At 40.6% G+C, this 27,326-nt stretch overlaps 1 protein-coding gene across 4 annotated transcripts; it reads right to left on the bottom strand.

Annotated features, from left to right (window-relative positions):
• Positions 1-243: 243 nt before the first annotated feature.
• Positions 244-22,894, bottom strand: DECR2 (2,4-dienoyl-CoA reductase 2). Of its 4 annotated transcripts, none has more exons than XM_053694907.1 (10): positions 22,782-22,894; positions 16,981-17,099; positions 14,994-15,062; positions 10,272-10,323; positions 10,042-10,177; positions 8,893-9,017; positions 7,931-8,024; positions 5,465-5,572; positions 3,651-3,836; positions 244-729 (listed from the first exon to the last, which is right to left on the bottom strand). In XM_053694907.1, the coding sequence occupies exons 2-10, from the start codon at positions 17,076-17,078 to the stop codon at positions 695-697; spliced, it is 903 nt and encodes a 300-aa protein (XP_053550882.1). In that variant the 5' UTR covers positions 17,079-17,099; positions 22,782-22,894; the 3' UTR covers positions 244-694. The 4 variants fall into 4 exon arrangements, with proteins under 4 accessions (XP_053550882.1, XP_053550880.1, XP_053550883.1 ...); XM_053694905.1 differs by having other exon boundaries at positions 22,738-22,860; XM_053694908.1 differs by having other exon boundaries at positions 3,628-3,836; positions 22,738-22,860.
• Between the last annotated feature and the right edge of the window lie 4,432 nt (positions 22,895-27,326).

Here is a 27,326-nt window from a genome sequence, read left to right on the forward strand (position 1 = left end):
ACATGCACATACTGAGCTCCGCACACACACAGTCCTACACATGCACATACTGAGCTCCGCACACACACAGTCCTACACATGCACATACTGAGCTCCGCACACACAGTCCTACACATGCACATACTGAGCTCCGAACACAGAGCCTTGAGCCCCCTCCGCACGCACAAGTTTACAATACATACTGTAATATTCTTGCTTTTCTGACACAACCCTATGAGAATGATCACACTATTGCACTTGTAGTTTTAGTATAAATTATTTATTCACAAAAATTGCTTATGCTCACCGCATGTGGTCTTTAGAATAAACCTGACTTTGTTCAAACCTTCAGGTAGGAAAGAGGCTGCTCCCCTTCTTTAAGAGGCTGTTTGTAATGATCTACTGGTCTAGATTATCAGAACCTCTGGCTGAGCTCTGCGTAGACAGAATCCAGATCTGCTCAGTGCTGAGACCGAGTGTGAGCTGTGCAGGTCAAAATAAGCTTATTCTTAATAATAAGGGTTTCATGAAATAAGCCAAGAGTGCTGATGTGTGCTATAAATGTAGCTTTATCACCAGCAAACACCTATACTTATCCCTGCACAGGCCAGTACTATATGTGACCGATTCCGTAAACTGGGAATGTACAGATTCAAGAGTGGGGCGAGGGGAGATCAGATTTGTCCCTAATTGATCAGACAATGACATCATTTCATTATTTTTCTTTCTTCTTCTCAGAAGCCCAAAGATCTGTGGAGGATGAAGAGAAAAAAAGGTTAGAACTTGTGGTTTAACTTGTGCCCTGCTCCAGTAGAAGGGCTGTACTGTGCTAGGGGCATGACATTAAAGAGATATAGAACTCAAAATTAAATTCCATGCACATTAATTAAGAATCTAAATCGTATCTCATGTTTGTGCACATTTAATTTTAGCTATAAATGATTATGTGCACTGCTCTAAACAATCACTGTGTAGTATATTAAGGCAATTTGGAGCATACTTAAAAGAGACATGAAACCAAGTTTTTTTTTCATAATTCAAATAGAGCATACGATTATCCTATTATAAAATGTATTTAATTATTTTATTTAATTCTCATAGTATCCTTTGTTTAAAAAATGCACTTTCTGGAGTACTAAATGGCAGCAGTATTTTCTGCTATTTAGTGCTTCACACATGTGCACGCTATCTACCGAGGTATACTCTTCAATAAAGAGTGCCATAAGAATAATGCAAATCTGATAAAACAAGCAAATTGTTTTTTGTTTTTTTTAATTGCTCCGAGTCATAAAAGAAAATTGTTGGGATTTAACTCCCTTTAAATACAGAATTTGACCTCCAGCATTTCTAGTAAATTTAGCAAAGTCCTATTTTTTATTTTATTTCAGCAGTTTGATTTTAATTACAGGGATATTAACCCCTGCACTGCTGAGCCATTTTAATACCCCAGTCCTGGAGATGTAGTTAGTTGTTTGGCCGTCTGCATTATACCTATTTATTTATTTTTCTATAGGCCAAGAACTTTTAGAAAATAACTTTAGTTTGCAGAAATATCATAATATGGGAAATAAATGGCACCATATGAAATGCAAACAAAAAAACAAAATGGCGTCATTTTTGATGGAGTAGCCGCTCAGGAGCGATTATTCCCTAAATATTTAAACCCATAATTTATTGTCCCACATTTAGCATCAGTTTGCCTTCCAAAACACCAAAATGTAGGCTTGTATATCTATATTGTTCAATTAAAATGATTAAAAATCAGGAGGAGAAAATCTATTATATTTGTCACCATTTTGCAATTTACACAGGGAATGAGAAGGCCTAAATATGTAACCATACAAATATGATCTACTTTTTAAAATAACACAAACGTTTCGTTTCCCAGAAGGGTGGCTTAAATTATTTTGAAAATGAAGCATATTCCTTCCCATGTCCAAACTCACACACAACAAAATTGTTGTATTTAGTTTGATTCCTTAAAGGGACACAGTCAACAGCGCAATTGTTATTGTTTAAAAAGATAGATAATGCCTTTACTACCCATTCCCCAGCAACAAGAGACTGCTAGTTCATGTGGGTCATATAGATAACATTGTGCTCTCTCCCGTGGAGTTGTGCTGGACACAACACTAATTGGCTAAAATGCAAGTCAATAGATAATAAATAAATAGCCATGTGATCAGGGGGCTGACAAAAGAGGTTTGATACAAGGTAATCACAGAGGTAAAAATATATCAATATATATATATTAATATAACCATGTTGACTGTGCAAAACTGGGGAATGGGTAATCAAGGGATTATCTATCTTTTTAAACAATAAACATTTTGGAGTTGACTGTCCCTTTAAATTTTAACAGTGTTGAAACCTAGGTTTCCCTATCAAATCTTAGCTGAAAATAAATTTACCACCTTTTCTGGAAAAAAATACTGACCCTGCTCATGAGCATAAATTTGCATAATTAATTATGCAGCATACATCAAGAACTAAAGCTGATTTTAAATAACTTTTGGATTAGAATTAGATGTATTACAATAACATCTTTAGTTCAATAATTAATCTTTATTTTCAGCTTTGACCTGAACCTTAAAAATACCGGCCGTATTGGTAAAATACTGTCTGGGTAGCAAAGCTAGCTGGTTGCACACATTTGTCTCTAATTCTTTTCAATGACTGTGCTGAATATAGAAATGTTAAAGTAACTATATAACAGGATTTTAAGTCCCTTTAATATGGTTATTTTATACAGCATTCAGCAGAAGAGATCAGATAAGGAAAACCTATGATTCAACATGGCAGCCACCCATTACCTTATAGCAACCCAAAGGAAATGGAATGCCTCACATTTTCAGAATTAAATTATAGGAAAAGGGAACAAAATAAATATATTATTTTCACTACACATAAAAAGGGACATAATAACCATATGTAAAATCACTTGAAAGTTATGCAGTGTAACTGTAAAAAGCTGACAGGAAAATATCACCTGAGCATCTCTATGTAAAAAATAAAGATATTTTACCTCAAAATTTCTTCAGCTCACCAGAGTAAGTGTTGTGTAAACTGTTATACTTCGGCTGCATTTTCAAAAACAAAACAGCCAATCAGCTTAATCGGTGCCAATGTCACACTTTGCTCACTGAAATCTCATGAGATTTCATAGTAAAAGTCCTTAAACTGAAGAGGGGAAACAGCATGACTGTGCCTGCACATGCCAGATGTCTGCTCCCTTGCATGTCCTGTGACTAGCATTCTAATTGGCTGCTTAATAGTCGATTTACAATAGGATGTGGCTTCTCAGAACGTTTTGAGGTAAAATATCAGGTGATATTTTCTAGTCAGCTTTTTACAGCTATGCTGCATCAGTTTCAAGTGCTTCAACATTTGGGTATCATGTCCCTTTAATTAAAACTTTTAGATTACAGCCTCAAAGGTTTTAATGTCCCTTTAATTCGTTTACGGAAAATTGAGAGCTTGTGTTTAATGTCGCTTTAACAAAGAACTCCGCTCCCACAGAGGCACAGCAAGAGCATAGTACGATACGACGAGGACTGAGAATGAGAGCAGCTTTCCATTCCCATTGGGCTGCAAGGTGAAATATCCCCTTGTCTCCCCCTCAGTCTATGCTGAGGGGAGAAACATCACCTAAAGATGAGAAGGGGCGGTACCCAGCGATGCTGTCAGATGATTGGGTGACGTCAGCCAGGAACCGCCATCCATTACCAGGATGGACCCGGTCACATAGGAGGAGATGGGGCTGGCCAGGAAGAGAGCTCCGTGCGCAATCTCAGTCTTATTTCCTGCTCGCTGTAGGGGGATAGAGGAATATAACCCAGCAGCCTCTGCAGCAGCACCTGCAACAGCAGAAAACAGGCAGACGAGGAAGATGTCACAAATACTTTGTAAATAAAGCTGGTTTAAAAACAGATTCTTATAGCTGATCACTGTTACTTTATGAAATCTCAAGCACATAAACTCATTATTTAAAGTATTTCCCTGTTATATTTAAAGGGACATAAAAGTGCCAAAAGAAAAGGTTCTACTATACTAGAGCATTTTTTATTGCACATAACTATGTGTTTAACCCCTGTAAAGGAATTAAACACATAGATAATGTCAGCCCCGAAGCAGGAATACACTACTGAGAGCTAGCTGATCACTTTATGTGAGCCAGTGACAAAAAGGTGTGTGTGTAGCCACCAATCACCAGCTAGCTCCCAGTAATGCATTGCTACGGCTAAGGATATGCACATAATATTTTTACCAAAGAATACCAAGAGAACAAAATACATTCGATAATAGAAGTGAATTTAAAAGTGTCTTTAAATGATGTGCTATTTCAATCATGCATGTTTAAAAGAACACAAAACCAATTTACTTCTATCACATTTTCTTCTCTTGGTATCTTTTGTTGAAGGAGCAGCATTGCACTACTGGGAGCTAGCTGAGAAAATCAGGTGAGCCAATGACAAGAGGCATTAATGTGCAGCCACCAATCAGCAGCTAGTTCCCAGAAGTACATTGTTGCTCCGTCAACAAGTGTTTAATGGCACTAAATCTTCATCTGAGCACCCTGCAACAACAATTACATAACTGGAACATAAAAAGGAGCAATGTGAATGAATTTTACATGCATAAAACGTAGTGGAAAAATGACAAAATTTGATACCATGTACGCGCCGTTATGCAGTTTCCCTGTATCGGTTACTTCCCAGCTGGTCTACAGTCCGCGTCCCCAGATACAAATTACCGGCTGTGCTAATTTGCTCAATTTCTTTTTGATTAAATAAGGTTGAATACACATGAACTCAAGCGGTGGATCTTTTAGATTACAGCAGAAATACGTACGTATCTGTTTTCTGTATTAATGCATAACACTATCCATAACCCCAAGAGATTAAAGGGACAGAAAAGCCAAAACTAAACTTTCATGATTCAGACAGCGCATTTTTAGGAGACTTTTTTATTTACTTCTATTTTCAAATGTAATTACATCTCTTGGTATCCTTTGTTAAAAAGCATTCCCAGGTAAGCTCAGGAGCAGCAATTCCCTCCTGGAAGTCAGCTGCCGATTGGTGGGTACATACGTCTCTTTTTATTGGCTCTCCAAATTTCGTCAGCTTCAAATTCAGTAGTGCCTTGCTGCTCTTGAGCAGACTTTAACTATGTGTTTAACTTAATTGCATTTAAACACATAGTTATATACAAGCAATAGTGTAATAAAAGTGCTCTAACATATTAGAGTATTCTCTCTTTGCACTTTTAAGGACTCAGTATTTGCTAGGAAAAACACTGCAAAGTCTACAAACACCGAAATCAGACTTCCTTTTTTCCCCCTATAATGGATTTTTTCGACCTAACAACGCACTTTACTGTCCCTTTAAGCTCAAACACAGGCCTCTTGTACAGCACTGTGTACTTATTACACACAGATCAGACATCATTTTATACCACAGTACCAGTTACTGCCCCCTGAACTTACCCCCTAGTCTGCGCATTCCCTCAGTGCCAGATATAGGTCCTGGGGCCAAACCGTTCACTCGGACTCTGCTGGGACCCCACTCCACTGCCAAGTGCTTGGTCATAGCATCTGTACAGAAAATTAGGTGAAGTAATAGGAGAGTGAGCTACAGGAGGTGTGTGTGTAATCTACAGTTGTACTATAAACAGAGTAACGCAAAAGATAAATATAATTACTGATCAATACCTTTAGCGGTGTGCAGGCACAGCAGAGACAGGACACACAGCGGTGTGCAGGCACAGCAGAGACAGGACACACAGCGGTGTGCAGGCACAGCAGAGACAGGACACACAGCGGTGTGCAGGCACAGCAGAGACAGGACACACAGCGGTGTGCAGGCACAGCAGAGACAGGACACACAGCGGTGTGCAGGCACAGCAGAGACAGGACACACAGCGGTGTGCAGGCACAGCAGAGACAGGACACACAGCGGTGTGCAGGCACAGCAGAGACAGGACACACAGCGGTGTGCAGGCACAGCAGAGACAGGACACACAGCGGTGTGCAGGCACAGCAGAGACAGGACACACAGCGGTGTGCAGGCACAGCAGAGACAGGACACACAGCGGTGTGCAGGAACAGCAGAGACAGGATACACAGCGGTGTGCAGGCACAGCAGAGACAGGACACACAGCGGTGTGCAGGAACAGCAGAGACAGGACACACAGCGGTGTGCAGGAACAGCAGAGACAGGACACACAGCGGTGTACAGGAAAAGCAGAGAGAGGACACACAGCGGTGTACAGGAAAAGCAGAGACAGAGGAACACCAGGACACAAAGGGATGTGCAGGAATAGTAGAGACAGGACACACAGCGGTGTGCAGGCACAGCAGAGACAGGACACACAGCGGTGTGCAGGAACAGCAGAGACAGGACACACAGCGGTGTGCAAGAACAGCAGAGACAGGACACACAGCGGTGTGCAAGAACAGCAGAGACAGGACACACAGCGGTGTGCAAGAACAGCAGAGACAGGACACACAGCGGTGTGCAGGGGAGACAGGACACACAGCGGTGTGCAGGCGAGACAGGACACACAGCAGTGTGCAGGCACAGCAGAGACAGGACACACAGTGGTGTGCAGGCACAGCAGAGACAGGACACAGCGGTGTGCAGGCACAGCAGAGACAGGACACACATCGGTGTGCAGAAACAGCAGAGACAGGACACACAGCGATGTGCAAGCACAGCAGAGACAGGACACAGCGGTGTGCAGGAACAGCAGAAACAGCAGAGACAGGACACACAGCGGTGTGCAGAAACAGCAGAGACAGGACACACAGTGGTGTGCAAGCACAGCAGAGACAGGACACAGCGGTGTGCAGGAACAGCAGAGACAGGACACACAGCGGTGTGCAGGAACAGCAGAGACAGGACGAATAGCAGAGACAGAGGAACACCAGGATACACAGGGGTGTGCAGGAATAGCAGAGACAGAGGAACACCAGGATACACAGGGGTGTGCAGGAATAGCAGAGACAGAGGAACACCAGGATACACAGGGGTGTGCAGGAATAGCAGAGACAGAGGAACACCAGGATACACAGGGGTGTGCAGGAATAGCAGAGACAGAGGAACACCAGGATACACAGGGGTGTGCAGGAATAGCAGAGACAGAGGAACACCAGGATACACAGGGATGTGCAGGAATAGCAGAGACAGAGGAACACCAGGAAACACAGGGGTGTGCAGGAATAGCAGAGACAGAGGAACACTAGGATACACAGGGGTGTGCAGGAATAGCAGAGACAGAGGAACACCAGGATACACAGGGATGTGCAGGAATAGCAGAGACAGAGGAACACCAGGATACACAGGGGTGTGCAGGAATAGCAGAGACAGAGGAACACCAGGATACACAGGGGTGTGCAGGAATAGCAGTGACAGAAAAACACCAGGATACAGAGGGGTGTGCAGGAATAGCAGCGTTAGAGGAACACCAGGATACACAGGGGTGTGCAGGAATAGCAGTGACAGAGGAACACCAGGATACACAGGGGTGTGCAGGAATAGTAGTGACAGAGGAAGACCAGGATACACAGGGGTGTGCAGGAATAGCAGTGACAGAAGAACACCAGGATACACAGGGGTGTGCAGGAATAGCAGCGTTAGAGGAACACCAGGATACACAGGGGTGTGCAGGAATAGCAGTGACAGAGGTACACCAGGATACACAGGAGTGTGCAGGAATAGTAGTGACAGAGGAAGACCAGGATACACAGGGATGTGCAGAAATAGCAGAGACAGAGGAAGACCAGGATACACAGGGGTGTGCAGGAATATCAGTGACAAAGGAGAACCAGGATACACAGCAATGTTCAGGAATAGTATGGACAAAGAATCCTACGACACAGAAGGGTGCGCAAAAACAGGAAAACAGCAAGAGGACACGCACAGGGGTGGCACAGTAGTGAGAGGTTACTTGCCTATAGCTGCCTTGGCACTGCCCGCGTGCACCTGCAGGACCTGTCCTTTGTACGCTAGTGTAGCAGTGATATTCACAATGACTCCACCATGATCCTGAAACAAAAGACCCAGCATATTAATCTCAACACAGTTATTACCTGATCCATTATATTTGTACTGAAATAAAGCAACGTCACTTATTTTATAGCCCATAGAAACAGACTACTGCGCACCTGTTCTGTACTAACTCTCACGGCGACACCTGCGCTTCTTCACACGCGCTGCACTGCACCCACCTGATGGCCGTTTATTGTGTATAGGGGTTGATATTTCTCTTTCTAATCTCTACCATACAAACCATCCTCTCCTTACTAAAACTGTGTTTTCTCCCTAAACAAACAAACCCGTTATCCTGAGCACAGGAGCTACAGTGCACAATGTACGCTGAGCTCTATACAACCTGACACCTATATCAGACTTCCCAGCATACCCTGTACACTAGGGATGAGGAAGATGGGGGCTGGAGTGAAGACAAAGCAAACTGGGGCAAGATTGAAATCAATAAATAAATAAATATCACTGCGAGTAGGTAAAATAAAACATAACTTTTTAATAGTGATTAAAAAATAATTTTATATATTCTTTTCTAAATCAATAATTGTACATATATATGTATTTTTTTTAAATGATGAATTAGGTAATATATTTTAATTTACTACCAGGCTCCTAACATATTTGCACTATTGTTTACTGTTATTTTACTCTTTATATAGAATTTTTTTTATCTTATTTTTATTAGTTTATTAGTTAGTTATTAGTTTTATTTTTTCCTACTCTCACTGATTTTTCTGGTATGGAATCAGACAGAGAATGCAGTTTTGGCTTCTTTTATCTAATTTGCTTCATTTTCTTGGTATCCTTTGTTAAAGAAGCAGCAATGCACTAATGGGAGTTAGCTGAGCCAATAACAATATAGACTTACCCGGAAGAATTTCTCAAACAATATCTTGCTGGCATTAAATGTACCCGTCGTGTCTATATCAAGTACAGTCTTAAAGGCGTTAAAAGACAGAGCACTGGCTGGACAGAGGAAATTCCCAGCTGCATCTGTAAAGGAGAGAGACAAGGAGTGATGGGGAGAGAATAACCAGAGGGCAGATAAACTAAACAGGCTTATTCATAGGGAGAGGGATCTAGAGGCAGCAAAAGGGAAGAAAACGGTGTATAGAGGTGAGAAAGACAGAGCTGTAATGGAGAATAGAAAGGGAACAAACATCAGATAGACGGAAAACGTTTTAAAAAAAAGTACAGAGAGGTAAGTGGGAAGAGAGTGCAGACAGAGGCAAGTGATCACAGAGAGGGAAGAGAGTGAGCAGACAGAGGTAAGTGACCGCAGAGGGAAGAGAGTGTGCAGACAGAGGTAAGTGACCGCAGAGGGAAGAGAGTGTGCAGACAGAGGTAAGTGACCGCAGGGGGAAGAGAGTGTGCAGACAGAGGGAAAAGACTGCAGACAGAGGGAAGAGACTGCAGAGGGAAGAGACTGCAGAGGGAAGAGAGTGTGCAGACAGAGGGAAGAGACTGTGCAGACAGAGGGAAAAGACTGTGCAGACAGAGGTAAGTGACCGCAGGGGGAAGAGAGTGTGCAGACAGAGGTAAGTGACCGCAGGGGGAAGAGAGTGTGCAGACAGAGGTAAGTGACCGCAGGGGGAAGAGAGTGTGCAGACAGAGGTAAGTGACCGCAGAGGGAAGAGAGTGTGCAGACAGAGGGAAAAGACTGCAGACAGAGGGAAGAGACTGCAGAGGGAAGAGAGTGTGCAGACAGAGGGAAGAGACTGCAGAGGGAAGAGAGTGTGCAGACAGAGGGAAGAGACTGCAGAGGGAAGAGAGTGTGCAGACAGAGGGAAGAGACTGCAGAGGGAAGAGACTGCATACAGAGGGAAGAGACTGTGCAGACAGAGGGAAAAGACTGCAGAAGAGACATGAGCAAGCAAAGAGGCAGAGGGGAACGATCACAGACAGAGGGACGAGAGCAAGCACAGAGACAGAGGCAAACGATCACAGACAGAGGGATGACAGCAAGCACAGAGACAAGCAGAAGGTAAATGTGGGCACAACAGGTACGAGCACTCACTGTTCACCAGGATGTCCACCCGGTTGAATAGGTTTAGTGCCTCGTCCACTGCTGCAGCCAGAGTCTGGGGTTGGCGCACATCAGCTACCAACGCCAAACAGCGCCGGCCTGTGGCTGCTTGAAGCTTCTCAGCTGCCTAAAGAAAGAAAGAAGAGAGAGTGTGATGCCACATACAGAGTCTAAGACACAGCAAGACCAGCCATACTCTATAATCCTGGCACACTCCTCACCTCAGTCACTCTCTGCTGGTTCCTGCTGACGATGACAGTGTCACAGCCGTGTCTGGGGACAATAACATTTATATGGAAAGACTGACATTTATATGTACAGCAGAGAGAAGATAAGGGAGAGATGTAATAGAAATGTTTATGTGTACTGGAGGATTAAATAAATCTGAAGATGGAAAGTATTTTTCACAAAAAGTGCAACACCAGAACAAGGGGTCATGATCTCATATCGGGGGGTGGGGGGGTGGGGGGGGGGTTGGAATAGTAGGCTCAGGGGCTCACCAGTATTTTCAATTTTAGTAAACAAATGCCAAATAGTTTCTAGGCATGGAAATATTCCTATCACAAGATTAAAAAAGATTCACCTCTGTACAGGTTTTTTACAAAATAAAAGCAACCAACAATAAGCATAGTATGGCTGCTTTTTCTTCGTTCTCTTGGCATCTTTATTTGAAAACATGGAATGTAAGCTTAGAAGCCATCCCATTTTTGGTTCAGCACCTGGGTAGTGATTGCAGATTGGTGGTTATTATTAGAAAGTTGCTTAAAGTGGCATTCTCTATCTGAATCATCATAAACAATTTGGGTTTCATATTACTTAAAGGGACATAAAATAAGTTGGGATAGAGACAAAATAATATATGTACTTTAATTACTTTACCTGTATATTGATACTGCAGTGCCTCCCCATTAACCCTTTTTTTTTAGTTTCTGAATTATAAAGTTCTAACTTCCCCCACACATTTCCTTCTATGGCTGTATCTATATCTATTGCTGTTTTGGTAGATTGCAAAAATGCACAGTGATTATCTACTGGAGCATGCCTAGATGTTGTGAACTCAGTTAAAATACAATGCCTGTGTCTAAACATTGATAAGGGGGGTGGAGTTGGCTGCTCCAGGCAGCTTAGCTATGTAATTCATTTTGCTTATTTTTGAAAATTATTTTAAAATACTTGCCAGCAATTTTTAAACACTTTTTTTATGCAAACTATTTTTAATTAATTAGCCCTTTTAGGATATGCAGAGATATCAACCTCCTTTATGGCACTTTAAACTATTTTACATTTTATTTTAAAACTGAAAACATCTAGCACTTCCTTCTTCATATAAAGTATTTATATCCAAGCCCATCTATGCAAACCTTTTTCTACATTTGTTTTACACTCAAGCAAAGATTAGATTAACTACCAATGCATAACTTACCCTTTTACTGTAAAATAGAGATGCAACTCTCACATTTTTCATTTACCTTTCAATTCTTATACAGCTGCAGCGATATAAACAGAAAGATGTCTGCTCACAAGTGTTGCACACTACTATAATGCAATATAAGCAGTCTAGCCGTTTCCTTGGTTGATCCAGGAATTCCTCCTCTATTCTCTTATGCCTACTGAGGGACACCACTAGTGTTTATGTCCCTGGAACAGTATATCTCAATTCCAGTGCTTAGGGCACACTAACAGACCAGGTTTTCAGGATTACCTTAGGTGAGAGCAGGTCGATTACCATGGTTACTGACGATCTGATTATTTAACCTGTGCTCTAGTTCAGATATCCTAAAAATCTGGCTTGTTAAGTGTCCCTGGAGGACTGGCATTGAGAAACGTTGCACTAAAGAACCAAAGTGGTTGTAATAAATGACAGTATCTAAAGTAGAAGACCCATTGTCGCACCTGTGGCAATCATTTGTGGTAGTGGGACCTTTACAATGCTGTATTTTATTATAATCAAATTAGTTGTCTGATATAAACACTAGAAATTAAAAGGACATGAAACCCAAAATTTTCTTACATGAATAGAGCCCACTATTTTACCCCTTAACAACCAAGGATGTGCCAGGCACGTCCTACAAAAAATGATTGTTACCGACCAAGGACATGCCTGGCACGTCCTCAGGTTTCAAGCACTGGAAGTGATCGTGATCTTTTCCAGCCGCTTTCAGAGTATTGCAGTGATGCCTCAATAGTGATGTATCCTGCAATACCCTCTGGTAAGCAACCAATGCAGATAGGGCCACTCTGTGGCCCTCTCTGCATCGGCCAGCGATGCTGTCGATCGTTGGTGGCATGGGAGGGAAAGGAGGGAGGCGGGTGGGTGGCCCATTGCTGGAGGAGTTCCGGTGAGAGGTCCGGGAGCGCGGGTGAGGGGTGGGACCACTACACTATGGAAAATCTCAGTGAAAGGGAAGGAGGGAGAGGGGGGATAAGTGTTGGGAAAGCGATTAAGGAGGGGGGCATCTGACAGTACCCAAGATGGCGGCAAATAGGTAGAAGGTTAGAGAGATTTTTTTGGGGGGGGATCAGGGAGGTTGGGGGCTAAGGGGGGATACTACACTGCACAGAATATATATACAAAATAAAATAAAAAGCCTTTTATTTTAGTAAAGGCAGACTTTCTGCCAGTACTTAAGATGGGGGTGACAATTGTGGGGTGGGGGAGGGAAGAGAGCTGCTTGAGAGGGGTCATGGAGGGATTCAGGGGGTGGGATGTGTCAGGTAGGAGGCCGATCTCTACACTAAAGCTAAAATGAACCCTACAAGCTACCTTATTAACCACTTCACTGCTGGGCATAATTTATGTGTGGTGCGCAGCGGCATTTAGCGGCCTTCTAATTACCAAAAAGCAATGCCAAAGCCATATATGTCTGCTATTTCTGAACAAAGGGGATCCCAGAGAAGCATTTACAACCATTTGTGCCATAATTGCACAAGCTGTTTATAAATAATTTCAGTGAGAACCTAAGGTTTGTAAAAAAGTTGAACGTTTTTTTTTTTATTTGATTGCATTTGGCGGTGAAATGGTGGCATGAAATATATCAAAATGGGCCTAGATCAATACATTGGGTTGTCTACTAAAAATATATATATACATGTCAAGGGATATTCAGGGATTCCTGAGAGATATCAGTGTTACAATGTAACTAGCGCTAATTTTGAAACAAAACAAATGGTTTGGAAATTGCAAAGTGCTACTTGTACTTATTGCCCTATAACTTGCAATAATAGCAAAGAACATGTAAACATTGGGTATTTCTAAACTCAGGACAAAATTTAGAAACTATTTAGCATGGGCGTTTTTTGGTGGTTGTAGATGTGTAACAGATTTTGGGGGTCAAAGTTAGAAAGTGGTTGTTTTTTTTTCAATTTTTTTCATCATATTTTATAAAAAAATTATAGTAAATTATATGATATGATGAAAATAATGGTATCTTTTGAAAGTCCATTTAATGGCGAGAAAAACTGTATATAATGTGTGTGGGTACAGTAAATGAGTAAGAGGAAAATTACAGCTAAACACAAACACTGCAGAAATGTAAAAACAGCCCTGGTCCTTAACGTTAAGAAAATTGAAAAAATGGTCTGGTCACCAAGAGGTTAAAAAAAACTTTCCAATTTACTGATATTAACTAATTTGCTTAGTTCTCTAGTTATCCTTTGCTGAAAATGATACCTAGGAAGGCTAAGGAGCTGGAAGCTAGCTGCTGATTGGTGGCTGGACATATATGTCTATTGTGATTGGCTTACCGGTGATCAGCTAGCTCCCAGTAGTGCATTGCTGCTCCTTCAATATAGGTGTCATGATACACTCATGAGGAGTAGTTGTTACCTGGATTGCCTACCCAGCAGAGGTAGTATTGTGGTCTCAGCATTGCCAGATTAATCTGAACTGCTCTTTCTTTGTGTAACATCTGTGTTCAGGAGTGCTGTGGTCTAAAGACCCCCCCCCCCTCCTCCTCTTCTGGAAGATGGTACTTCGTGATACTGTGAGTTAAGGCTGCCTATGTAATCTTAAATTATAACAAGGACGGGGGCCTTGACAAGACAAAGAAGAAAGCTGAATTTTAATTGTATGTAACAGACTCTTTAGTCAGAACCAGTCTGGGACCAGTAGTAACATCACTGACTGCAGGTTCTCCACATATCTCAAGGAATGTAGTAATAAGCGTAGATATTGTGTTATGCTATGTTCCATTTCATTTTAAAGAATTGTAGCTTTGCATATACAGTATGTTATTTTGAATGTCTTTATAATTTGGCACTGTATAACCTGTATTGGTATTTTTGTTTTTAAACATATATAAAATCTAATTCTGTCTTTGGGCTCTAATATCTCAATTCACACTCTGAAGAGACAAGGTTAAGGGCATGTTACCTGATTGTTAAATGTGTGTGAGTTAGTTGGGGTTTCCAAGACTCCTTCATGCCCACACCCCTTCCCATTTGTGACGGTTGCTGAGTGGAATAGGCTTAATCGTCACAATAGGATACAATGAGAATGAAGCTAAAATTGATAATCAAAGTAAATTGTAAAAGTTGTATGTTCTATCTGAATCATAAAAGAAACATTTTTGGTTTCATTAATTAAGTCTGTTAATACAACAGAGGAGGAGATCACGGATTAACCAAAGAAACAGCCATCTGGGAATGAATTACCCACAAATGCACAAATCTAGGTAATTGTGATCACTGCAGCTGTACAGTAATTGAGATACTGTGCCATTCTAGCGCCTGCGTTTTATTGTGTTTTCCCCTTGCTGTTTGGTGATTTATGTGAAGAGTAGATTGTAGTTTTAATACTTTTATATTTATTGAGGATCATCTAACCAGTTGTTTATTTCTGGCACCTCTGATTATTGGTGACATTTTCGTGTACCTTTGACTAAATAGAAGAATAGCAGAGAATAAAGCAGGTAAAGTGCTTCCTGAGTATGTAGGGTCACTACCTCATGAATATTTCAGCAATACGAAATCCTATTCCAGATCCGCCTCCAGTGATAAACGCCACCCTGTCCCTGTGATAAAAAACATAATGAATTCTCACATCTTAGCATGTTTACACAATCAGCTTTAAAGGGATATAAAGCCGAAGCAATAAAATGTTGTAATAGGTTACAGCATTATTACCATTGTAGCTTGCCAATAACTGTGTTTAACGTCCCCACAAATAGGTTAAATGCAAAGGTAAAGCATGGTCTGGAGCAACAATACACTGGCAATCCTACATTAAATAATCATGCGTGGCATATGTGAGTAACCTTCCCAAGTCCAGCTCCAGGAATGGAAGCATATTGCACGCTTGAGCTACGTTTAACCTCTTTGGGGCCCATTTATCAAGCTCCGGATAGAGCAGGCGGACAGACATTGCCGCAACGCAACCCGATCGAGTACGATCGGGTTGATTGACACCCCCTGCTGGCGGCCGATTGGCCACGAATCTGCAGGGGGCGGCGTTGCACCAGCAGCTCGCAAGAGCTGCTGGTGCAATGCTGAATACGGAGAGCGTATTGCGCTCCGCATTCAGCGAGGTCTGTCGGATCAGGTCCGACAGACCTTTGTTAAATAGGCCCCTTTGTGTGGGTTAAATAGTAATAGACAAGAGTACAATAAGAAAATGCTCTATTGTATGGGAATTTGCTTTTTATGTATATTTTTGTATATGAAATTGCTGTTTCAATATAAACAGTTTACCAATATAGATGGAACAATGCAAAATGAACATTTTAGTACCTTTCTGTCCAACCCCCACTGGGAGCTTGATTTTTTTCTGAAAATGTTTTTTGGTTGCATAGTTTTTCTACAACCACTACATAAAAGGGACAGTAAAGTCAAAACTAAATGTCCATCAGTCAGATAGAGCATGCAATTTTAAACAGCTTTTCAATTAACTTCTATTATCACTCTTGGAATCCTCTGTTGAAGAGTAAAACTAGGTAGGCTAAAAGGAGCTTAGGAGCATGCATCTAAAATGTTGTGACAGCAGTATCTACAATAATGTATAACATTGCTACAAACATTATTGCAAACACTACTACCAGATAGCTAAAGATAAGTGCACGCTCCTGAGTTCACCTAGAATGAATCACCAATAAAACTAGAAAAACTGTTAAAGGACCAGTCAACACATTAGATTTGCATAATCAACAAATGCAAGATAACAAGACAATGCAATAGCACTTTGTCTGAACTTCAAATGAGTAGTATATTTTTTTATAACAAATTTCAAAGTTATGTATATTTCCACTCCCTTTGTACCATGTGATAGCAATCAGCCAATCACAAATGCATATACGTATAGTCTGTGCATTCTTGCACATGCTCAGTAGGATCTGGTGATTCAAAAAGTGTAAATATAAAAGACTGTGCACATTTTTTTTAATGGAAGTAAATTGGAAAGTTGTTTAAAATTACATGCTGTATCTGAATCATGAAAATTTAATTTAACCTGAGTGTCCCTTTAATGAAGGTAAATTTTAAAGTTGTTTAAAATTGTGTGCTCTATACAATCCATTTAAGTTTCATTTTCACTTTATTGTTATGTTAAGTACTGACATTTTTAGTATAGGTTAGGAAACAACAGGCAACAGCAGCTATTTCAACTGAAACAATAAAGGTAAATGGGTTATTTGTTAATTTAATAAACTCCATCAGGTAAAATGGATCATTTGGAACACATTAAACAAGATAAAAGAAAATCACTGTACACTGTCCCTTTAACAATATAAGATTCGTTTGCAAATGTATTTATGCACAGACACGTCTAATTGACAAGATCAGTTAGCACTTAAGTGTATTGCAGCTTATAATTAAACACCTGATGCAGAATCACATACGGAGTTTTATTTCCTAGAAATCTGACATCTTAAGTGCATAGATAAATGAATAACTTATTGCAGTGGGCACCAGACCCAGACAGGGGTAAATTGCATTTACTTCAGCAGGGTGGGACTGTACAGGTAGGTGTAGGAGGACAGACAGTCATCCATCTCCATATCCTCCGGGGGCTGGTTAAGGCTGGAAGGCTCAGACATAGTGTTGTATTTACGAAGTGCCTGAAAAGGAAGAGATAGTGACCAGCATTAAAGGGACGGTACACACTGTGTAATTACAAGACATTTGTGTTGTGTTCCTATAGAATAACATATCAGCCAATTCTAAACAGTTTCAAAATAAGTTAACATCTTTTTACTGCAATTATTTTTCAATAGCCCAGCTCCACCCACCATTTGCCTCATTTGGGGAAGCCGATCTGGGCTTTAGTCATTAGTGAGGGTTAGGCTGTATATGTGAGACTATATACAGAGATGAGAGTATTTAAGACAAAAAAGGGGTAGGGGAAGCGGAGTTGTTATAGTTACAGGTAATTTCTAATTATTGCTTCCCTTGAATAAGGGTTAGAATAAGTTTATAAATTTATAAAAGCCGCTTAGATTATTACCTGTCGTGGAGACTAAATGAACAGAAGATGACAACTAGCTAAACTAATTGTGAAGAGATATACAATTGAGTTTAGAAGAATTAGCTCCACAATAAGAGTATATGTTAACTCAGCAGGACTGATTAGGGATTTTTTAGAAAAATATTATTCCATTACATTCACACATTTTTATCTTTATTAGGGAATATAAGTCACAACAAGGAATAATCATTCATACAATAGCTTAAGCTAAGTTAAAAACACTTTAACCAGGTTTGTATTATATATAAGGTTACCAGAGAGATAATTATAGATAAGTATCAGCCAACAGTATGAGTTTAGAAATAAACTAAGCCCCTACAATCCGAGGGCTGAGTTAAGCTTATATTTTAAGTATAATACACCTGTTAGGCTGAGGTGATTAACAAAAGTGTTAGAGGTAAACTATTTTTCAACCATGGTAAACATTCTTTGTGAAACGCGCGTCAGGGGTCCAGCAGGAGCAACTTTGTCTCTCCTTGTCTTTTATTTTAACTTGCTTACCATGGTTGAAAAATAGTTTACCTCTAACACTTTTGTTAATCACCTCAGCCTAACAGATGTATTATACTTAAAAATATAAGCTTAATTCAGCCCTCGGATTGTAGGGGCTTAGTTTATTTCTAAATATACTATAGACTATATACAGAGATGAGAGTCTACATTTGGGTATATATAGAGAGGGTTAGGCTGTATATGTAAGACTATATACAGAGATGAGTCTACCTTTGGGTATATATAGGGGGTTTGGCTGTATATGTGAGACTATATACAGAGCTGAGGTTCTACCTTTGGATATATATAGCGAGGGTTAGGCTGTATATGTGAAACTATATACAGATATGAGAGTCTATCTTTGGGTATATATAGGGGGTTAGGCTGTATATGTGAGACTATATGCAGAGATGAGAGTCTACCTTTGGGTATATATAGAGAGGGTTAGGCTGTATGTGAGACTATATACAGAGATGAGAGTCTACCTAGGGGGTTAGGCTGTATATGTGAGACTATATACAGAGATGAGAGTCTACCTTTGGGTATATATTGAGAGGGTTAGGCTGTATGTGAGACTATATACAGAGATGAGTCTACCTTTGGATATATATATAGGGGGTTATGCTGTATATGTGAGACTATATACAGAGCTGAGGGTCTACCTTTGGAAATATATAGGGGGTTATGCTGTATATGTGAGACTATATACAGAGCTGAGGGTCTACCTTTGGAAATATATAGGGGGTTAGGCTGTATATGTGAGACTATATACAGAGCTGAGGGTCTACCTTTGGAAATATATAGGGGGTTATGCTGTATATGTGAGACTATATACAAAGCTGAGAGTCTACCTTTGGGTATATATAGAGAGGGTTAGGCTGTATGTGAGACTATATACAGAGATGAGAGTCTACCTAGGGGGTTAGACTGTATATGTGAGACTATATACAGATATGAGAGTCTACCTTTGGGTATATATAGAGAGGGTTAGGCTGTATATCTGAAACTATGTACAGATATGAGAGTCTATCTTTGGGTATATATAGGGGGCTTGGCTGTATATGTGAGACTACTGTATATACAGAGCTGAGGCACTACCTTTGGGTATATATAGTGAGTGTTAGGTTGTATATGTGAGACTATTTACAGAGCTGAGGGTCTACCTTTGGATATATATAGGGGGTTAGGCTGTATATGAGACTATATACAGAGATGAGAGTCTACCTTTGGGTATATATAGGGGGTTTGGCTGTATGTGAGACTATATACAGAGATGAGGGTCTACCTTTGGGTATATATAGCGAGGGTTAGGCTGTATATCTGAAACTATATACAGAGCTGAGGGTCTACCTTTGGGTATATATAGGGGGTTTGACTGTATATGTGAGACTATATACAGAGCTGAGGGTCTACCTTTGGGTATACAGGGAGTGCAGAATTATTAGGCAAATGAGTATTTTGACCACATCATCCTCTTTATGCATGTTGTCTTACTCCAAGCTGTATAGGCTTGAAAGCCTACTACCAATTAAGCATATTAGGTGATGTGCATCTCTGTAATGAGAAGGGGTGTGGTCTAATGACATCAACACCCTATATCAGGTGTGCATAATTATTAGGCAACTTCCTTTCCTTTGGCAAAATGGGTCAAAAGAAGAACTTGACAGGCTCAGAAAAGTCAAAAATAGTGAGATATTTTGCAGAGGGATGCAGCACTCTTAAAATTGCAAAGCTTCTGAAGCGTGATCATCGAACAATCAAGCGTTTCATTCAAAATAGTCAACAGGGTCGCAAGAAGCGTGTGGAAAAACCAAGGCGCAAAATAACTGCCCATGAACTGAGAAAAGTCAAGCGTGCAGCTGCCAAGATGCCACTTGCCACCAGTTTGGCCATATTTCAGAGCTGCAACATCACTGGAGTGCCCAAAAGCACAAGGTGTGCAATACTCAGAGACATGGCCAAGGTAAGAAAGGCTGAAAGACGACCACCACTGAACAAGACACACAAGCTGAAACGTCAAGACTGGGCCAAGAAATATCTCAAGACTGATTTTTCTAAGGTTTTATGGACTGATGAAATGAGAGTGAGTCTTGATGGGCCAGATGGATGGGCCCGTGGCTGGATTGGTAAAGGGCAGAGAGCTCTAGTCCGACTCAGACGCCAGCAAGGTGGAGGTGGAGTACTGGTTTGGGCTGGTATCATCAAAGATGAGCTTGTGGGGCCTTTTCGGGTTGAGGATGGAGTCAAGCTCAACTCCCAGTCCTACTGCCAGTTTCTGGAAGACACTTTCTTCAAGCAGTGGTACAGGAAGAAGTCTGCATCCTTCAAGAAAAACATGATTTTCATGCAGGACAATGCTCCATCACACGCGTCCAAGTACTCCACAGCGTGGCTGGCAAGAAAGGGTATAAAAGAAGAAAATCTAATGACATGGCCTCCTTGTTCACCTGATCTGAACCCCATTGAGAACCTGTGGTCCATCATCAAATGTGAGATTTACAAGGAGGGAAAACAGTACACCTCTCTGAACAGTGTCTGGGAGGCTGTGGTTGCTGCTGCACGCAATGTTGATGGTGAACAGATCAAAACACTGACAGAATCCATGGATGGCAGGCTTTTGAGTGTCCTTGCAAAGAAAGGTGGCTATATTGGTCACTGATTTGTTTTTGTTTTGTTTTTGAATGTCAGAAATGTATATTTGTGAATGTTGAGATGTTATATTGGTTTCACTGGTAAAAATAAATAATTGAAATGGGTATATATTTGTTTTTTGTTAAGTTGCCTAATAATTATGCACAGTAATAGTCACCTGCACACACAGATATCCCCCTAAAATAGCTATAACTAAAAACAAACTAAAAACTACTTCCAAAACTATTCAGCTTTGATATTAATGAGTTTTTTGGGTTCATTGAGAACATGGTTGTTGTTCAATAATAAAATTAATCCTCAAAAATACAACTTGCCTAATAATTCTGCACTCCCTGTATATAGGGGGTTTGAATGTATATGTGAGACTATATACAGAGATGAGAGTCTACCTTTGGGTATATATAGGGGGTATGGCTGTATATGTGAGACTATATACAGAGCCGAGGGTCTACCTTTGGGTATATATAGGGGGTTGACTGTATATGTGAGACTATATACAGAGCCGAGGGTCTACCTTTGGGTATATATAGGGGGTTGACTGTATATGTGAGACTATATACAGAGATGAGAGTCTAACTTTGGGTATATATAGGGGGTTTGGCTGTATATGTGAGACTATATACAGAGATGAGAGTCTAACTTTGGGTATATATAGGGGGCTTGGCTGTATATGTGAGACTACTGTATATATAGAGCTGAGGGTCTACCTTTGGGTATATATAGTGAGGGTTAGGTTGTATATGTGAGACTATATACAGAGATGAGAGTCTACCTTTGGGTATATATAGGGGGTTAGGCTGTATATGTGAGACTATATGCAGAGATGAGAGTCTACCTTTGGGTATATATAGGGGGTTAGGCTGTATATGTGAGACTATATACAGAGATGAGAGTCTACCTTTGGGTATATATAGGGGGTTAGGCTGTATATGTGAGACTACATACAGATCTGAGGATCTACCTTTGGATATATATATATAAGCGGTTAAGCAGTAAAGGCAAGACTATGGGGTCGATTTATGAAGCAGCGGATGCTGCTTCTGACCCACTCCGCTTCAGTTCCACCTGAAGCGGAAGTTAAGAAGCAGCGATCCTAAGACCACTGCTCCTTAACTCGTCTGCCACCTCGGAGGTGGGGGACAGCAATCAGCCCGATCGAATACGATTGGGTTGATTGACACCCCCTGATAGCGGCCGGTTGCCCGCGAATCTGCAGGTGGCGGTATTGCACCAGCAGTTCACAAGAACTGTTGGTGCAATGATTCCGGCAGACATGATACGCTACATTGCATTATGTCCGTCCGCACAATAATAAATTGACCCCTATATACAGAGGTGGGGATCTACATTTGGGTATATTATATAGGGGGTAGGCCATACATAGGGTTGCCAGCTCAGCCATGTTTCCTGGATACTTATGAGTTACACATGCTGCAGTGAGGAATATGAATAGTGTTGTCCATAAACACAATACGTTACTTTCTGCACACCCTGCAGCATGTGTAACTGCAGGCAACCCTAGCTGTACAGGTGAGACTATATAAAGAGGTGAGGGTATACCTTTGGGTATATATGGGGGTGTAGAAGGTATATACAGAGGTGAGGGTCTTCCTTTGGGTATAATGAGAGGTTAGGCTTTAGACTATATAAAGAGGTGAGGGTCTAGCTTTGGGTATAATGAGAGGTTAGGCTTTAGACTATATACAGAGGTGAGGTTCTTCCTTTGGGTATAATGAGAGGTTAGGCTTTAGACTATATAAAGAGGTGAGGGTCTAGCTTTGGTTATATCTAGGAAGGGTAGGATGTATAGATGAGATTTTATACAGAGGTGAAGGTATAATTTTGGGTATATATGGGGGGTGTAGAAGATATAGGTATATACAGAGGTGAGGGTATATATAAGGGGTGTGGACGTGTGGTAGGCTTTATAGGTGAGACTATATACAAAGATGAGGGTCTAACTTTAGTTATATATAAGAGGGTTAGGCTGTACAGTCGAGACTATAAGCAGAGGTACAATTTACAAATCTACATTTGGCTCTATAGGGGGGCTCGGGCTGAGAGCGGACGATAAATCACATACTCACTCTCTGTTGTCCCGTAATAGACTTTGTTCCTTACATTTACCCACCGTACAGCATGATGGGACATGTAGTCCTCTTCTTCAACGCTCATGCGCAGTACTCGCGTATTATTCACGTGTTTTAAAAAAAAAATCCTAAAACGCATGCGAAGGTTTTGCTTTACTAAAGACTTGTGTCGGACTTGATTACTAATGCCTGAGCCTGTTATTTGTGTCTGACGCTGATTCTCGCACTGCGTACGTTTCCCACATCCCCGCAGCCAGTGTCTGCCTGGTCCCGGTAATAATGGCGGGATTGCTGAACTGTGATGACCTGGCCTATGCACTTATATGTGCTGCAAGAGGACCCGGTAATAAGAGAGAACCACAATACTCTAACGTGTTACCAGATCCCTGCAATGATGGGATTCCCCACACAGCACTGTATGTTCTTAGTAACAAACAGATCCCCTAGTAGATTACTAGAACTATCAGCCTTTAGTACTATCCTAATACCTAACGGGCACAGCCGCATCGTCTCTTCTGTTAAGTTACATGCACAATTAATGTAATACGTCTGTATTTCCTAAGCCAGATGCACTTGTGCAGGCTGATTTCATTTATAGGGTTGAAATGGCTGTCTCGTATTTTAATGACAGCTGAGAGATCTCAAACTAATAAAGTACAAATATATTCTCTTCCTCTGTATTCAATATAAATAGTATGAGAGGGGCGATATCACTGACACCTTCAGATAAGGGGCATAAAACTAAAATGCACATGAATACATTATACATTTGAGGATCCAAACACTCACTGTTCTGGTTTATTGCTATGGTGCTCTCTATGTATATGAAGATAATTTCTTGAAATCAAGAGACACTCTCAGGAATTTCATTAAATATTGTTTCTTCAACTTTTTATTTTTATATCAGGTTAGGTCAAAGTTTTATCTTATAAAGACATTGTTTCTCTCGGGAGTCAAGTCGAGTGGGAACGGAGTTCCTGCACTATTTTTGCAGGTGGAATTAAGTTCTCTCTGGACAGAAATGCTTCAGTAAACACTGCTAGTGGGAGGAACTGGAGCACAGTCCGATTAGAGGGATAGTGAGATCCTCTAGTAATGGGCAGTAACACTTCCTACAATACACTAAATGCAAGCCTGTCAGCGGGGCCTGCCGTGTGATCACCCTGCATTTTCTGTGTGGCTTGCTCTGGGGTTATTTAGCTCCCCTCAGCAGAAATAGGACTATTGTACTTTAAGTGGGTGAGACTCTGTGGCAGAGGTGGATTCTCAGGCCCAAAGGCAGTCATGCAACCCTTCATTGGATTTAATTTGCTTTCATTAAAGGGACACTGAACCCAATTTTTTTCTTTTGTAATTCAGAAAGAGCATGCAATTTTAAGCAACTTTCTAATTTACTCCTATTATCAATTTTTTTTGTTCTCTTGCTATCATTATTTGAAAAAGAAGGCATCTAAGCTTGTTTTTTTCACAGTACTCTGGACAGCACTTTTATTGGTGGATGAATTTATCCACCAATCAGCAAGGACAACCCAGGTTGTTCATCAAAAATGGGCCGGCATCTAAACTTACATTTCAAATAAAGATACCAAGAGAATGAAGAAAATTTGATAATAGCAGTAAAATAGAAAGTTGCTTAAAATTTCATGCTAAATCTGAATCACAAAAGAATTTTTTTGGGTACAGTGTCCCTTTAACCAGGGTGTATAGATTATATACATATAAATACAGTATATATATATATATAAACAATATTAATCGTGAGGGGGATGGAAGTCTAAGTGAATTCCCACACTTTTTTTTTATAGGACTAGAGAGGATGTCTTTATAAGATGACAATTGGTCTATATATATATAATTTTTGCAATACATATATTTCTGCAACAATGCTTCTAGTAATAATTGAATGACAGCGTTTACTGCGCACTAGACATATGTACATTTAAACATTGCGCCTGCTCATCTTGCTGACATTGGCATGTACTCACAAATGAGGATTCAGATTAAGTAATCACTGTGCAGCTGTGTTTGAATGCATGAGGCATATGTACCTAAACTCTATGCAGAGCAATAGCTATCACTACAACAGTGGCATTGTTTTAACGAGCAGTATTTGTGCTAAGACATTTGAGTTTTATGTCCCCTTAATAGTTTCATATAAGAGCTGTGTGGTATGGTACTAAATTTCTTAGTAAACAACTTTATAATAAAGTACCTTTAACAAATACACAGTGCCAGTATTTTTTCTTATATTTTTCTCTACCCCCTTTTATGAATAACATTTCTGCAACACAAACACTTTGGGAACTTGAAAAATACAAACTTTATTTCACATCTGTTCCCTGCTACAAGAGGACAGAAAATATGAAAGCCACTTGACATTTTCCCACCAAAAAAGCCCAGGTCACCCTGACACGGGGAGAGCAGCCAAGGACAAGACACTGAATAGGATACACAAAAATCATATTCTCCACCAACTGATTTACTGTGGCAGGTAAGGGGTTAACATTTTCAGCAGACACCCACACTTTGCACAGACTGTTTCAGTAGACACAAACATAACAGTTTAAAAATGGATGGCTGCCCACTTAAAGGGACATAACACTCATTGTCTTTGTATAGACATAGGCCCCTATTTAAGAAAGGTCTTGCGGACGTGATACGCACTGCGGATCAGGTCCGCAAGACCGCTGAATGCAGAGAGCAATACGCTCTCCGTATTCAGCATTGCCCCAGCAGCTCACAAGAGCTGCTGGTGCAACGCCGCCCCTGCTGACTCACGGCCAATCGGCCGCCAGCAGGGGGGTGTCAATCAACCCGATCGGGTTGATTTCTGGCGATTCCTGTCCGCCTACTCAGAGCAGGCGGACAGGGTTATGGAGCAGCGGTCTTTGTGACCGCTGCTTCATAACTGCTGTTTCTGGCGAGTCGGAAGACTCGCCAGAAACACGGACCGTCAAACTCCTTTCAGAGCTTGATAGATAGGCCCCATAGTCTCTACACTGCTAAAGGTCTGCACCTAAAAGAAATGTTTTAACATAATTTAAAGAACCATTAAATACAATAGAATTGCATAATTTAAAAAATTGCCTCAATTTCCCTGCCCATGTGACAGCCATCATCCAATTGCAGACATAAATTGCGAAATCTTGCACATGCTCAGTAGTAGCTGGTGCATTATAAAGTGAGTATATAAAAAGACAGCACACAAATGGATAAAGGATGTCAATTGGAAAGTTTTTTTTTAAATTGTATGCTTTCTCTCACTTGTTTTCAAACCGGTCCTCAGGCCTCCCCCAACTGGTCACATTTTCAGGATTAACTTGGGTGAGAGCAGGTTAACAACCAGGTTTACTAATCAGCAGATTATTTCACCTGTGCTCTAGTTCAGATATCCTGAAAATATGGCCTGTTAGGGAGGTTTGAAAACTAGCGCTCTATCTGAATCAGAAAAGGTTTGTTTGATTTTTACTGTCCCTTTAATACAGAAGAAAGACCTGCTATGTAAAAGAAGGAATGTGTCTATATTTAAAGTCCAGAATCTTGCTGCAGCTATGGCTGGTAGGTTTAACCCTTTCGTGACAGGGTTAAAGTGCCTACATCGGAACAACTGTTCCGATGTAGACAAATTGAAACTACGCGATCGTGCATACGATCGCGAGATTTCAATTATTGGATCGCATCTGGGGGGCGTCCCTACAATCCTAGGAACGCCCTCCAGACCGCGATTAAATCCCTGAAGCACAGAAGGCTTCAGGACAGCCGTTAGTTATGACGTTCCATTCCGTCATAACGGCTTTAAAGCCCAGTCTAATTATGACGGAATGGAACGGCATAACGGCTTTAAAAGGTTAAAATGCATGGACTGCGCACATGACTATATACACAAGCTTATTTATAGGGTAGTAAAGCAGACAACATACCTTTATAAAGTTTCTTATAGTGTACATTCACTGCTGAAGGGAAGGTATAAAAATAAATGTAATTTTCGGTTCTTGACCACTGTATAAATTTTATCACACACAGAAATTGTCTACTTTATAACTTATAAAAGGGATTTTAAATATAAAAATCTAATATTAAATTAGATTTTTAATTACAGCTGATTAGGGCTAGCTGAAATTGTGTTTTTTTAATGTACTGCTCTAAACAATAACACTGCAGTATGTAGCCAGGTCAGGCACTTTAACACCCCTTTAAAATATTATTGTGAGCAGTAAACCTGTATTTGCAATTTTAAGTTCCTTTCTATTCACTAATATGGTTTGGAAGAAAGCCTCTCATTTATTGTATAAAATACTAATTAAAACAACATGTACAGTTTTTGTAATTAGTCTCTAATACTTCCATTAGTGTAGTATTGAATATAGACTGTAGACTTACTTTTGCAAAGAAAAAGAAAAATCTATGGCAAATGTTATAAAAATATGAGAATTCTACGTCTTTGTGTTATGCAATATGAACTTGACCTTTGCAAATGTGTTTGTATAAACCAGGCTGCAGACAAAACACAGCTAAACATTCAGTTGCAGCAAAGCAGCACATCGAATAGTGTAAAATGTTTTCAGAGCAATCTTACATTTACATCA

The sequence above is a fragment of the Bombina bombina genome, chromosome 11 (assembly GCF_027579735.1).
Source record: "Bombina bombina isolate aBomBom1 chromosome 11, aBomBom1.pri, whole genome shotgun sequence".
NCBI lineage: Eukaryota > Metazoa > Chordata > Amphibia > Anura > Bombinatoridae > Bombina > Bombina bombina.

Excerpts from the sequence above, each read along its gene's own strand:
- DECR2 (XM_053694907.1), bottom strand. The coding sequence starts at position 17,078 with ATGTCTGAGCCTTCCAGCCTTAACCAGCCCCCGGAGGATATGGAGATG. Across the intron at positions 10,324-14,993 it reads ATTGCTGAAATATTCATGAG|ACACGGCTGTGACACTGTCA; the intron begins GTAGTGACCCTA and ends TATTGTCCCCAG. Across the intron at positions 9,018-10,041 it reads GGTGGACATCCTGGTGAACA|ATGCAGCTGGGAATTTCCTC; the intron begins GTGAGTGCTCGT and ends TCTCCTTTACAG.